We start from the raw sequence: 14,468 nt of genomic DNA, 5'->3' as shown, positions 1-14,468 counted from the left end.
GATTAACAAACTTGTAGCCCTTTAATTCATCATGAAGCAAGGCCACTATATTTCATTTTTTAAAACTCCAGCGTTTGACAATATTCCGATATTAACATTCAGTCCAGGTAATACTTGCTTGAAAATTTTAAGCACTTTCTACCAGAGAGAAAGATACACAACAAAATCCCTAACAGTCCTGAAATGCTGGCTGCTTGTTCAAGGCTATAACACATGTGATATATGTTTAAGTATCAGATATTGTAGACTGCAGATCAGGTATCTAATTTAAAACTCTAACAAAGAAGTAGATCATTGTATTTTATTACAAATATGTGATTACATTATCAACACAACTAACATCAGATATACACTAAAAATCAGATACATAATGACTATGGAGAATTTTGATTGAAAATTAAAATAACCTGCAGTCATATGTTCACTAAACATAAACAACCTAAATCATTATTTTATACAGGATGTGTCTAATAAGGAAAGAGAAATGCGAAATGAGATTCCAGAGGGATTTTGGCACTTTTCCAGCTTTTTTCTATTTTTCCTGTATTCTTGCTCTTGATTACATGTAAATAACATAAGAAAATTCCTCTTCAGATATAGTGATAATGATTTAAAATTTTAAAAGATGACCATTTTATTTTTCTGATCAATCTAAAAATCAAAAGAGCACAAATAGAGACTAAGGGAACCTACATATGAAATTTGAGCAAGATCCAACCAGTATTTCTCAAGAAATAGTGAAAGCAAACTTTTATTGTCAAAATCAAAGATGACCACCTTGTCAGTCATTTTATTCTTAGTGAGGACCAAGTGGAACCTAAATATGAAATTTGAGCAAGATCCATTTGATACTTCTTTGACGAAATTATAAAAATCACTCATGTTCAAAATTCAAGATGGCCACTTATCGGCCATTTTCTTTATCTGATAAGTACCAAAATCAAGTGGGCAAGAAGAGAACAAGGGTTACCTTCATATGAAATTTGCAAATGATAAGTCCATTATTTCTCAAGAAATAGCAATGACTAGTAATGTTTTCAAATGAACACTTGGAAGAAAGACAGTTCATTGACATACTGGGAGATTTGAACTGCCAAGCATTTTATGATGAAGGGTTAAAAACATGTTAAATTTTCGCATCAACAATGTGCTTTTATGTAAATGTAAGTAATGCTTGCCAAAACCATCAAATCTTTAAAATACCAATAAGAAATAAACATATTTTCATATGATATACAAAACACATCAAATATTTACTAGATCATTCAAATCAGCAGTTACCCTATAAAGAAAAGGTAGAGCCCGACCAGCCAGAGAAGTAGGAGGACACCACAGATATAGAGGTAAAGATTTAGGTGTGAAAGTTACAGGTAAAATAAGGTTGGTTTATGCATAGTTTTAAATATAAATGTTACATGTTAGTATGATGGTCAGTTGATGAATTGCACTTTAATTATATCAAATCATTTGAGAAAAAAATAGCACTAATTGTGACTCATTAAGAAAAACAGTGACAAAAGAATTAAACATTTAAAAAAAAAGTCTAGTTTTTCAAATATATTATCATCCATTATTCAAAAATGTTTAAACATGCTGTCCATTCTGGTTGTCAAAAAGTACAGCGGATGCTGACATTTTCTACCCTGGCTGTTCTAGTGGAAGCTTAACTGTGACAATAAAATCTGCTGTGCACTTTATGTGGAACTAGGATGCTCTTCCTCAGTAAGATGCAATAAAAGCATGCTCCTTGCTTAATTGTCTGAGAGCTTGAAAGATCCATTTCTTAAATCCTTATCAATTTGAAGGAACGCACATCTCTTTTCTTTCTGTAAATCAAAAAACATTTAATTTTTATTTCCCTCATAACAATGTAAAACCTAACAGTATATATTACAGGCTGTGATCAAAGATAAACTAAGTTAATTAAGTTCTGAAGACAAGTTTAAAGTGAACCATTTTCTAATGTTGCTGTCCTCATATCAAACAAGAGGCCCAAGGGGCCTTAATGGTCACCTTGGGGAATATATGTCAATAATCTGGGGATTTTAAAATGTTGCTAAAATGTAACAACACTTGTGCAGGACCATGTGTAAAACATCTGTACCAAGTTTGAACATGATCCACCCACTGGTTCTTGAGAGGAAGTCCAAAATGTCTTAGCCAAACAGAGGCCAGGGTTGCACATTTATATAAAGCAAATCATGTTTTCATTTACAAGTTGTGATATAGCTTAGTAGATCCATGTATAGCTAAAGTATACAAAAAATCAGATCAATTTTAAGTCCATCCACAATCTTTTCCTTGTCTAATACAAGAAGGCATCCAACTAAAAAAACTAACATTAAACAATGTGAAAAAATCTTGTGGTACTTCTGAGACAGGAATATATATGTATCAAGGCTGAGAAATGTAGCCTTCAGCTCAGGTGACCTAAAAATTCTTGTATGACTCGAGTCTCCCTGGCAGAGTAGAGATTACAAATTTATTACATGACCTTAGTTGAGAAACTATTGTAGTACCATGAGTTATCCTGGTTGGATAGAGATTAGGATTACAACCATGTCTCCTTGGCATGGTAAAAGTTCAGAAAATATTGTACGATATTTAACAATTAATTGCGTATCTTTTTTTTTTATATTTTAATACCACGAGTCTTCCTGAATGACTAGGGATTCAGAATACATTGCATGACCTTGAGTCTCCTTGGCAAGGTACATTGTATACATAAATATTAAAAAAAATATTTTATGACCTCGTGTCTCCCTGACAGAGTATACGTAGAGAATAAGAAACTGTTGTATGAAATCAAGTCACCCTTAGAGGCTTGAGATTAAAATGCTATTGTTTATTTTTCTTTTTATTTGTTTTTTGTAGATCCTCAAGTCTCCTTGATAGAGTATACATGAAGGAGATGAAGGACCATTGTATGACCTCACGTCTCTCCAACTGGGTATACAAAGAGATTAAGAAACTACTGTATAACCTTATGTCTTCCTGATCGGGGCTACTTGGAGATTTCAAGACTATTTTGTGACACTGACTTCTGTAGATAGGTTGTAGATAGATCAAATATTGCTTTGCTTTGAGTGCTCGAGACAGGTTACAGTTTGAAAAATGTATATAACCTATGGCCTGGAGTCCCCTCAACAGATTAGAGATAAAGACACCATTTTTTACCTTGATTCTCCCAGATGGATTGGCTATTTTGCAATCATCATTTGACCTCCCATCCACCAAGAAAGACTAAATATTAAGAAACAATTGTATAACTTTCAGACCCTCAAACAGGTTGAATATGGAGAAAATATTATATCACCTTGAGTCCCCCTTGCAGGTTAGTAGTATTGATCAATCCTTTAATAATGTAATTGAAACCATATAGGTCACCATCTTTCCTGGTTCGTACTCGCAGTTCTCTGAAATGACAAGAAAATGTTTTCGGAGATACAATATTGATATGTGAGTTTTAATTGGAGTTACAATTAACTAATCGTTAAAGACAGATATTAAGTCGGTTATGTGTTATTATCTTAAAGAAAAAGTAGAATACGTCATGTGCTCACTTATGATAGAGACAAAACATGTATACAGATGTAGACCAAGGGAGATAACACTCATAGAAGCAGTTCCTACTGAAGTCTTTTGTGTTCCTATATATTTATATAAATTGAGGTGAAAATCTTATATTTCTGAGAATAATCGTACTTTATTTTAAACAATTTTTCAACTCTGATTACACAATTAAATGCAGTGGGATCTGAAGATAATCAAAATATCTTCCCTAAAACATACTCAACCATATCATCTGTCCTATCATCATCAAAGATCTAGAGAATGTCATTATAACCAGAGCACTGCTGGGGTTGGATGGTATAAATCATTAAACATCTTAGCTGGAATGTCTTATTTGTTTCATACCCATTGTAAAAAAAATTGGTTCTTGTTAAATAATTCTCCTTTTATCCTTTAATATAATTACTGATCATAGTTTGATTTCAAAGGAAACATTCCAATAATTGTCTTTGTATAAACAATCTAATAAAACATTCAAACAAACGCAGATGACAGGTGATGAGTGGAAGTTTGAAAGATAAACCACACACGACAGTTAAAGGAATGGACAAATTGTTAAAAAAAAACATTGGGCACCAAAGAGAAACACAGGACAGATTTATAAGGATGAATGTTTGGTAGATAAGACAAAGTGGGCAAGATGGGAAAAAAAGAAGGAAAAAGGAGAGCTATTGTTGGTAACTGAAAAACACAAAAAAAAACCTGTAAATGCAGGACAAAGCATAAAAAAAAGAATCATTCACATGGAGACTCCTAAAAAATACTAGAAGTTCCAGGTGCTCCAGAAGTTTAGCATCTTCTGCTTCATTGACAACACTAACCATGCATGTATTGATCAATCTAAGTTTTGTCATGTTTTCAAATGAACAAACAAACTAATGAGCATTACACCAGCATCATATCGCACAAAGAAATAGAATATTTCTCAATGATATCACTATGACAACCGTAAAATTTCCCCATTATTTTCATCAACCTACATCTTTTAAAATCCTGTGTTACAAGTTTGTTTGTCAGTTAACATATTGCTTGAAATTTGTGATATTGATAACAGGCTCTAGAATATCAAATCAACTTTGATATGTAAACACCATAAGTTTGAGACACAAGGATGTTGGCATCCACAAAGCGAAAATTCAAAATATGGAAACTGAAATCATCATGCTTATGATACAGCTTCATGTGAAAACTGTCCATGTAGCTTTCATGGCAGGAAAAGATCAAGATAACCAGCTGATGTAAAAGACTGTTGTGTCTTTGATTTTCACCTCCAGTGAGTGTATATGGACATGGTCAATAAATCTATTGTTATTTAAAGACAAGAGGTCATAAATATATCTGAAAGTGAAATTGAAGGACTTTGCAAGCATGTTTTGATAAGCTTTTCAATAAAATTCACAATCCTATGAAAACAATAAATAAGAGGCCCATAGAGCCTGTATTTCTCACCTGACTTAGTTTGCTGAAAATGATTTATTCATACTAAAGGATTATCTAAATCACCTGTATCTATTTCCCCTTGTAGGCCCTGTCCCTCCTTCCAATGCGGGTTAGATGCACTGTATGTACAAAACTTAGTTCTCTTCACTCAAAGATGCTTCAGATCAAATCTGGACAAAATTGAATTGTTCCAACATAGGATTTTAAAGAATTTGCTCTATTTCCACTATTGGGCTGCACCCTTGCTAACCAGGGAGTCCGAAACCCACTGTTCATACAAGATTGAACCAAAGCATGTCTCAAACCCAATTGTGACAGAATCCAGGCTTTTATTCAAAATTGATTCCCCTTCAACCAAGAATAGTTTGGGCAGTATCCATTTATTTCAACAGAAGGAGCATTGGATTTAAAACAAAACATCCCATTACCCCTATTGGGCCCTGCCCCTCAAACTCCAACACTGGCCAGGTAGAGGGAGTATGCTCAATGGATAAAACACACAGGACACCACAGTGAAATACAGTAGAAGTGGGGGGACCATGCTCGACAGATAAAAAACAGAGGACACCACAGTGAAACACAGGACAGGTGGAGAGGTGGTTTAATGAATAAAACACACAGGACACCACAGTGAAGCACAGGACAGGTGGGGGGAGGTGGTTTTATAAATAAAACACACAGGACACCACAGTGAAACACAGTACAAGTGGGGGACTATGCTCAATGGATACAAAACACAGGAAAACACTGTGAAACACAGGACAGGTGGGGAGGTGGTTTTATAAATAGAACACACAGGACACCACAGTGAAACACAGTAAAAGTAAGGGGTGTTTGTTTGATGAATAAAAAACACAGTGAAACAGGACAAGGTGGGGGGATATGCTCGGTGGGTAAAACACATAAGACACCACAGTGAAACACAGTACAAGCGAGAGGAGTATGTTTGATGAATAAAAAACACACGATACTACAGTGAAATACAGGACAGGGGTGGGGGTTAAAACACTTTCAACAGGATACGGTTTACATAATGTAATTAATATATGATACATGGAATTTGTTTGGTGGGTGTAGTATATATCATATCCCTGACAACAAGACTGAACAAATAGCAAACTCACCTTTGTCCCTGATCAAAAGTGATATTGAATTCCAGCTTTCTAAAATCCCCTAAATCTTCTCTGTCTATCTTGAACTTGCCATGCGTATCATTATCCTCAACAATAGCAACTGCCATAAAAATGAGAAAAAAATGCTTCTATATATAGAAATGATAAATAGTTTTTCATAATCACATAAGAAAACCACATCTTTGCTTCATACTTTTAGAACAAAATGTGTTGCATAGCATCCAGGACTAAGGACTTAACAGCTAACACCACAATTAAAATGATCATTGACTTCCTCTACAAGTACTTTATATGATAAGGCTTTTGGGGTAAAGTTAGTACACGGTATATATGTCTCAGTATATCTTACCCTGTCTAACCAATCATTGATAACAAGAGAACCAAGAGGGATCTTGGCCCCTACCATTGTTTCATCTGTTGTTCTTTAAAAGATGGATCTTTTCCCTTTTTTCTGCTTTCTTCTATAAATAAGGTCTCATTAAAATGAAATTTGAAAATTCCTCTTGGGAAATAGTGATTTAATAATCTTTGTCTAATCCAAGATGGTCGCCTGGTGACAATTTCAATATGGCTTTTATGATCAGTTCCAAAATCAAAAGAGCACAATTAGAGGCCCAGGGGAGAACTTACATATGAAATAAGATATTTACAAGGATATGTTTTTTGGTTTTGTTTTAAAATGTAATGCCCTTGTAACAGTCAAGGTCATATGAAGACACAGAGTAAACAGTGTAGCGACAGGACTAATGCTCCCAAACATTATTTCATCTAAATATGTTTGTCTACTTGGTTTATTACCACATGTACAGGCAGGGTGATTTTTGAGGCAGGGACAATCTCCCTTCAGTAGGTGGTTCTACTTAACTGAAAAACATACAGGAGTCCCATAGCATCGCTACCCAGAACAATTAAAGTAAGGTGTCTTGCCCAATGACACAGCCATGCCAGCACAAGCCACCTTGTCTGAGCTCCCTGAGAAATAATGATTCAATCCTCATGGGTAGAAAGCATCGTACCATCTGGTATATATCAAGGATTTTCACCAGGGCAAAACTCTACTGACTGGGCTATCACAGCCCCCCGCCCTTTTTCATGTTGTAGGGCTATTGTACCTTTATAAATTGAAAATAAACATCTAAAACCAGACATGAAATGTCAAAACTCATATTTTTACACATACAGTATCATATCCTCTATCATTTTTTCTGAAAAAAATGTCGCAACAGACCACACATAGTGTATCAATAAATACCTACATTGTAATGCCGAGTAGTCACCACCCCACGCCATACTTTACAACCTGTATCTGGCTGTCACTGCAATTGGAGACTGATCACTTCTGAAACAGCTTACCTATTTCAAATAAAAGCAAGCATACTTAGTATTTACAATGAACAAACTATGTCCCCTACCCATCCCGCAATCTATCAAACATTATCTTTCATAAGGTTGATGCCTAAAAACTTGAAACAAATTCATTTATTCTTACAATTTCAATTGACAACATCTATGTTTGATCCAGGGAAATTTGTTTCTTCTTGGGGTTTATTGCCCTGTGAACACCCAGGGTCATTTGAGGTAGGGCTCCTTAAAGTAAATGACACTACCTCACTGAACAACATATGGGAGGCCAATCACAAGCCATCCTGAGAAATAAGGGTCAAGTGCTATGTCAAATGACACCATCACTGCAGTACAGACTGGTCCATTTCTTAGAAGGAACACAAGAAGAACACAATCCACCATGGATTGGGAACATCAAAACACAAACCTCTGTCCCCAGGTCTTAGGCTGAGGTTAAATAGACCAACCCCGACTGATTGAGCAATTGTTGGACTTATAACTAAAGAACTCGTAGGTAGTGTCCTTTCAAAAGAATGATGATCCATTAGTTACATGAAATTTGTGACAGAAATAAAGTTATGCCCTAATTGCAAATATGTCTAAATTTAGAAAAAAAAATCTTGCGAAAGTAAATAGTGAATAAGAATAATAAGTAAATGAGTGAATAAAGGACCTGTTTCCTGTTTTTATGATTGGTCCTTATAATAAGGTCAGAGATAATACCCATGTTCCTGGGATTCTTCCTACCCAACACGATGGGCTACTAGACAACAGCTAAACAATCAAGAGACTACCACATACCATCCTCGATACTCCAGGTGTTACAATCACTTTCGCTCTCTACTCTTGGAACATGAAATGGCAAAATTGAAGGCACAAGTAATTTGATGAGTTCCAGGAAGGAAAATTGACCCAACACAAGCTGGTATGCTCCTTTTGAAGACTACAAAGGAGTGACACTCAACTTCAAAGCCATTACAACATACAGTTATGCAGTCAAGATTCTTTTGATGTACATCAATGGATCACACTATAGACTTTTTGTCTTGCCCACATGGTGTCATTTTGCCACGACATGTTTCATGGATGCTCCTGGAGCGAAAGTGATCTAACCCTTGGAGTATCAAGGAGGACCCAAATACACAATTTAGAAGCGAAGTGACACCTGGACTCAATGATAAAACATGTATACATTTGTATACTCTCTCCATTCCAACATCATGTTGAGCTCAAAATATCTAAAGCACATCATATTCGCCAAAGACCATCAGGGATTAGAAAAGGCTTCTTGCAAAAACATGCAAAGTGCAGGCACCCTGGAGGGATTCCACGACCAATTAGTTGGTCTTCCCGCAGCCTTATACTGGTTTAGAAGATAGTAAGGTACTACCCATTTGTATCTTTCAAATTGTAATTACACTGTACAATAGGTTTTAAGCATGACCTGCCAATGTAGCGGAGTATAACGCTCATCAAAGAGTGAACTCTTAATCAGGTTGGGCACGATATATATGTTGAAACAGATGACATCCTTTTTGGTTGTCAGTACGTAATAGGACTACAAGTGTTTCTATCTCAAATGATCCTGCATTTGGGTAGCTAATTGATTACTCGTGTAAGTATCTTTCCCTCAAATGCAGGACTATTTCATGGATTTGAGTCTACTCTAACAGTGTTAGAAGTTGACATAGAAATTTATGACAGACACCATGTCTCAGTTGGCACAAGATATAAACAAGTCGGGGAAAAGCAAAAATTTGCATATAAAACAGATTTGTTACTAAAAATAGCCAAAATCGTATAAACAGTAACTTCTTCAAAATATCATTATAAGACGCATTAATTCATATGTAAAGGTAATGCATAAATAATTCTTAATAGAGAGATGCTTACTGAAAGTTCTAGTCCTTCCAATAAACTTGATGTAAGGTTGCTGCAACAGTAACAGACCATATAAGCAGGAAAAACTGTATGTATTAGCATATTAAAGTTTTGCGTATTTCGGCTATTTTCAGTACCAAATCCATACCTATTCCTGCGCCTGCATCCATTATTAACTTAACATACCCCAATTTGCGTATTCTGGCCAGTTTGTGTATTGTACCATTTTTTGACTGACTGACTGACGTCAGAGACCTCTTTTGTCGTAGTTGATTCAGGCAATCTCCGAAATAGGATAAAAGAAACATGCCTTTGTTTAGGGTGGAGAAAAAGCATGCATTCGTCAAGTTGATGTTTAAACTATATTAAGTGACAAGATCAGATGTTCCAAGCACAGGTACTTGTGGACTAATGTGTTGTTTATTTGTTTAGTACTTATGAAATCGAGTCCATAACTAGCTGTGTTTTTAGTATAAAATGAGTACTACATTGTTTTCATTGTACTTCACTCAGAAAATACAACTATGACAGTGATGACAACAAAATAGCTGTATTAAATGGGTCGTATTCATTTGCCGTACCATACTCACTCATTTAGTTGTTTAATACAAGTGCAGGCGGAGTGAAAGTGTGCTTTGGAAGCCAAAAGCACGCACTGCACGTTCTATTCCCAATTAACCCGTCAACAATACGAAACCGGAAATAGTATCACAAATAAAAACTAAAATATAGTATGGTCCGGACAAATTATCCGGACTACAGTAATTAATCATGTTCAATTGTTGTTCCTTAAAGCTTTTATTTTTTTTACTTATTCATGCACTCACGTGTGTAGTGTTAGACATGTTTCGTAAAGGAGGTCTTCGGCATGAAGCACGAATAGAGATATCTACCATGATATATATTACACGTACATAATAATAACCATCTCATCATGAAACTGCCTACAGCGTTGGAACATTTTAAAGTAAAGTAAACCAATTAGAGATTTCCTGTCTTATCCTCTCTTATAACAAAATGAAAACTGAAATTAAAACTGAATCGCTTTAAAGTTAGATAACATGGCATTTAAATGCTAATTAGACAAGAGAAAATACAACATGATGCGCTTCATTGAAGTGATTCTATTGTCGACAATCATACGCCCATGATTGCCAACTGAAAGCAGTTCTAGACGTCAGTGAATATAATGTAATCAGTAATAAAGGGTTTCTATAGTTTCTTAAACCAACCCTCAATCTAAATATGTGACGTTCTACCTTACACCGTATCAGGAACTAAATTCAGAACCGTAGTGATAATTAGGCTAAGTTAAAGATCTTATCATAGCCAGAACATTATTACACCCATATAAGCTCGGAAAGTTTCAGCACGGTTCGGTTTATTCAAGCTACAACGTCGTCCTACCTGTACAATACACCGTGTGCCGAGTGATGCCTACCTTGCTTGGTCATGTCGTAGATTTTTGTGATTGGTGGAGATTATAAATAAGTGTGTAAAAAACGAAACGAAAGGCGGAGATAAAAGGACCTGTTTCACGGTACATGTTATTTTGCCCACATCCCAACTTAATCTTTATTGTGTGCTATTTGTAAACTACTAAGAATGTATGATTCAACAATCCAAAAGTCACCTATGCCCTGTACAATGGCCTTTTTTCTGAACCTTGTCATTGGTATGAGCCAAGGTGCTCATCTTATCCCAAAACTTGCTCAAAACCTATAATAAGTCATTAAATTGGGTCAAACATTTCACAAGTCTGCTGCATGTTTTGAACTCAAATATAAAGAATCACAAATATGAAAAGTTTTGGAAGTTTAACTGGGAAAAAATCATAATTCTTCATGAAAATTTCCACAAATTCAAGTTTTTTTTAAAAAAACTGCTTGACAAACTTACAGTTTTCTTTTCACCTAAGGCCATATATATGTACTTAGATATTGAAAATTTATCAAATTCTGGGACCTGTAAACTTGTTTCAGGGGTAGATTTTCTTGTAATAACAGAATCAGGAAACCACACTTATTTCAGAGTGTTATTTTTTATCCAAATATATGTTAATTTCAATTCCATTCATTATATTTATGTGCCTTTAATTGAAAATGATATTATGTAACACGTTGGATTGTAAACAGAAAAGACTCACATGGCCTGTACTTTCTCTTGTTTTTTTTTTTTTTTTTTTAATATGAAATTTATATCAAAGAGGCATTCTGTGCATCATCAATGAATCAGTAAGGGGAAAGCATCTCCCCTTTTTATTATTTTTTTTCAGCAATCGGGGGCTGTTATATTCTATGGTGTACAATTGCCACTTTGCACTAAAATTGCACACTTAGTACAACACCTTAGTTATCTAAAGTCTCTTTATAATTTTGAATGGTTACTTTTAGTTATAACCTTTGATATACATTTTAAAAGTCATTATATTCACGTCACATCACATTTTCTTCAGGTTGGTAATACCGATAGAATGAATGACCATTTATGACCAGTGATGAAGGTGACCGTGAAGTCATCAAAACGTCACATCCAAATTTTCTATCGGATGTGTTATAGGAACTTCTATTCTATTGACATTACCAACTGGCCGAAACTTTTCGAAATACCCGAACTTAATATGGACAAGTTTTTTTTCCAAAACTACGCTGTGATCTGTTTATAAACCCGGCTCTATAATGTACTTTCTTAACCTAATCATTTGAATCAAATGAAGGCAGATGGTTTATAACTAAATTCTTCAATGTCGAATTCGGTGGCGCGGTTTTCAATGAAACTCGTTTCAAAATTATTCACTAAATAACGGAAAAAGTAACACGGATAAAAGTTTCCCTTGTACCAAACCGACATGATAAGTAAATAATCAGAGCCTTTCCTATTAAATAGGACATACGACTTTGCTAATGAATAAAGTAATTTAACTTTTATTAAAAGTTTACCTCTAATGTCCAGTTTTGACAACTTGTACAACAGACTAGTCCTATCAACAAAACCGGAGGCCTTTTGGAAATCGACAAAACGAACATTATTACCTCACTTTTTCTGATGGAGTTTTTGAAATAATAGATTGCAATGGAAAAAAACACATCCACAGTACTAACACCAGGACGGAAACCAAACAGTGTCGGTTAGAATATCGTGTTTCGTATATACGTCTAAGAGCTGTTTATTAAGTACAGAAGTAAAAAGTTGACAAACTTATCCGGCTAATGCCTGTAAATTGTTTTGAACAGCAAGGACATATTTTTATATACAGGAACGATAATAGCAGAGGACCATTTACTTTGAAAACATCCTTATTCTAATATTTGTAATTTTTCCAAAGCGTTTGATCCTGTTTGGCACGGAGATTTGTTATTAAAACCTGATAGATATAGTATTCAAGGCAATGTCCAAATCCACGTGGAAACTACTTATAACACAGAAAACAATCTGGTACTCTGAACAATACCCTTTCGTCTAAAGCAGAATTGAAAAGCTGATATCCTCTAGGGCTCTGTCCTTTTGGTCGTTCCTTTTTCTTTCGTAAATAAATGACATTTCTGAAACTGTTCTTTCTATTACGAGACAGTTTGCCGATGATACCACATTAGGACATTCATCAGAAAATATTCTTGATATCAACCGTGTTATTAATGATGGGCTGGAATAGCTACATATTTGGTGTAAAAAGTGACTCATGAAGTTTAATCCTAACAAAACCGAACCAATGATTATATTAAATTTTCATGCAAATCAGCATTTTTATTTTGATAATACTGTAATACCTAGTTTAGATCATCACAAATATCTTGGTGTTATATCAGCAGTGATGCAAAGTAGAATATTCATATAAATAAATCGATAGAAAACACCAATATATACTTAACAGAAAAAAAATATAGGATTTACATACTCCTTTACTAGAGCGCATGCGTGTAAAGTCTGGAACAATTACAGTATTTTAAATGAAACCAAACTAGAAAATTTTCAATATGAGGCAACCCGTATTGTCACTGGACTACCAATCGTCACTACAAAAGTCTTTAAAATGATTTTATACAAATAAACGTAATCCTGCTATGACGCTGTGGTTCGAGAAAATTCAATATTTTACACTGCCGGCTTAGAAATATAGCGAGTATATTAAAATTTGACCTTCACTCATCTCATCTTGTATTTACACCATATTAACAGTGTAGTAGTGAATATGAAGATTTGGAAGTATTTTTTTCTGTCCTCTCTTTACTAATCAGAGAAAAGTCATGTTAAACGCTGATATCGTAGTATTTCATCCAAACAATTACTTTCTGGTGACCGAAGTATTAATGAAGATGCAAATATACCTATATGTCAGTCTGTATAAAAGTATGATAAAAATACTCAGCGAACTGATTAAGTGAAACTTTAGTTATCATATATTTTATATATTTATAACACAGAAGTCTAGCAGGCTTCCAAAAATCCAAAATATCAATATCTTCCGTATTTTTACATGTTAAAAATATGAGTATATAAAGTAAACTACATGTATTATGTTATGTTGGTTGTTCAATACTGTGATGGAAATATCGGTTTGGAAATATTAAGGATGAACTGAACAAATCCTGGAATGTTATGAATGGATATATACTTTGATACGTAGAGGGGGTGGAATAGAGATAATGTGTTGGACAGCCATTTGTATTTATATATATATATATGTACAACTTATCTATGTTCTACATTCTATCATTTTCTGTCACTATCTCACCTCTTTATCCCTAACACCCTCTTCCTAGTCTCTTTTCCTATTATCTATATTTGTAATATTTTGTTGTTTTCACGTGATTTCAGTACAAAATATTCCTGTTTGTAGTCATTTATAAGAGGACTTTATGAGTTGATAATACTCGCGTTCAAGCCTTTGTGTTATAAATAATAAAATATGTTTAAAACAAAGCAAAAAAACACAAAAAAACAACAGATTTATAAGCGCAAAAACCAGCGACATGTTGAAAATTGTACAAACGGCACACAAATGAACGGCACATTTTAATACAAATTTGGATAAGATACAGTAGAGCCAAACGATGAACTAAACTGCAATGCATTAAACAGCTGTTTCGTCCTTCTAAG

The 14,468-nt window shown here is 34.5% G+C and overlaps 1 protein-coding gene across 1 annotated transcript; it reads right to left on the bottom strand.

The window, feature by feature from the left end:
• Nucleotides 1–287: 287 nt before the first annotated feature.
• LOC132548885 (uncharacterized) lies at nt 288–10,065 on the bottom strand. The gene is made up of 5 exons (XM_060212783.1): nt 9,962–10,065; nt 7,403–7,499; nt 6,138–6,246; nt 3,317–3,416; nt 288–1,826 (listed from the first exon to the last, which is right to left on the bottom strand). The coding sequence occupies exons 2-5, from the start codon at nt 7,434–7,436 to the stop codon at nt 1,752–1,754; spliced, it is 318 nt and encodes a 105-aa protein (XP_060068766.1). The 5' UTR covers nt 7,437–7,499; nt 9,962–10,065; the 3' UTR covers nt 288–1,751.
• Between the last annotated feature and the right edge of the window lie 4,403 nt (nt 10,066–14,468).

Source organism: Ylistrum balloti, unplaced genomic scaffold, assembly GCF_031769215.1.
Source record: "Ylistrum balloti isolate Yb309-2 unplaced genomic scaffold, AGI_CSIRO_Ybal_v1 Utg370032, whole genome shotgun sequence".
NCBI lineage: Eukaryota > Metazoa > Mollusca > Bivalvia > Pectinida > Pectinidae > Ylistrum > Ylistrum balloti.
This window is presented reverse-complemented; position numbering and strand designations above follow the sequence as displayed.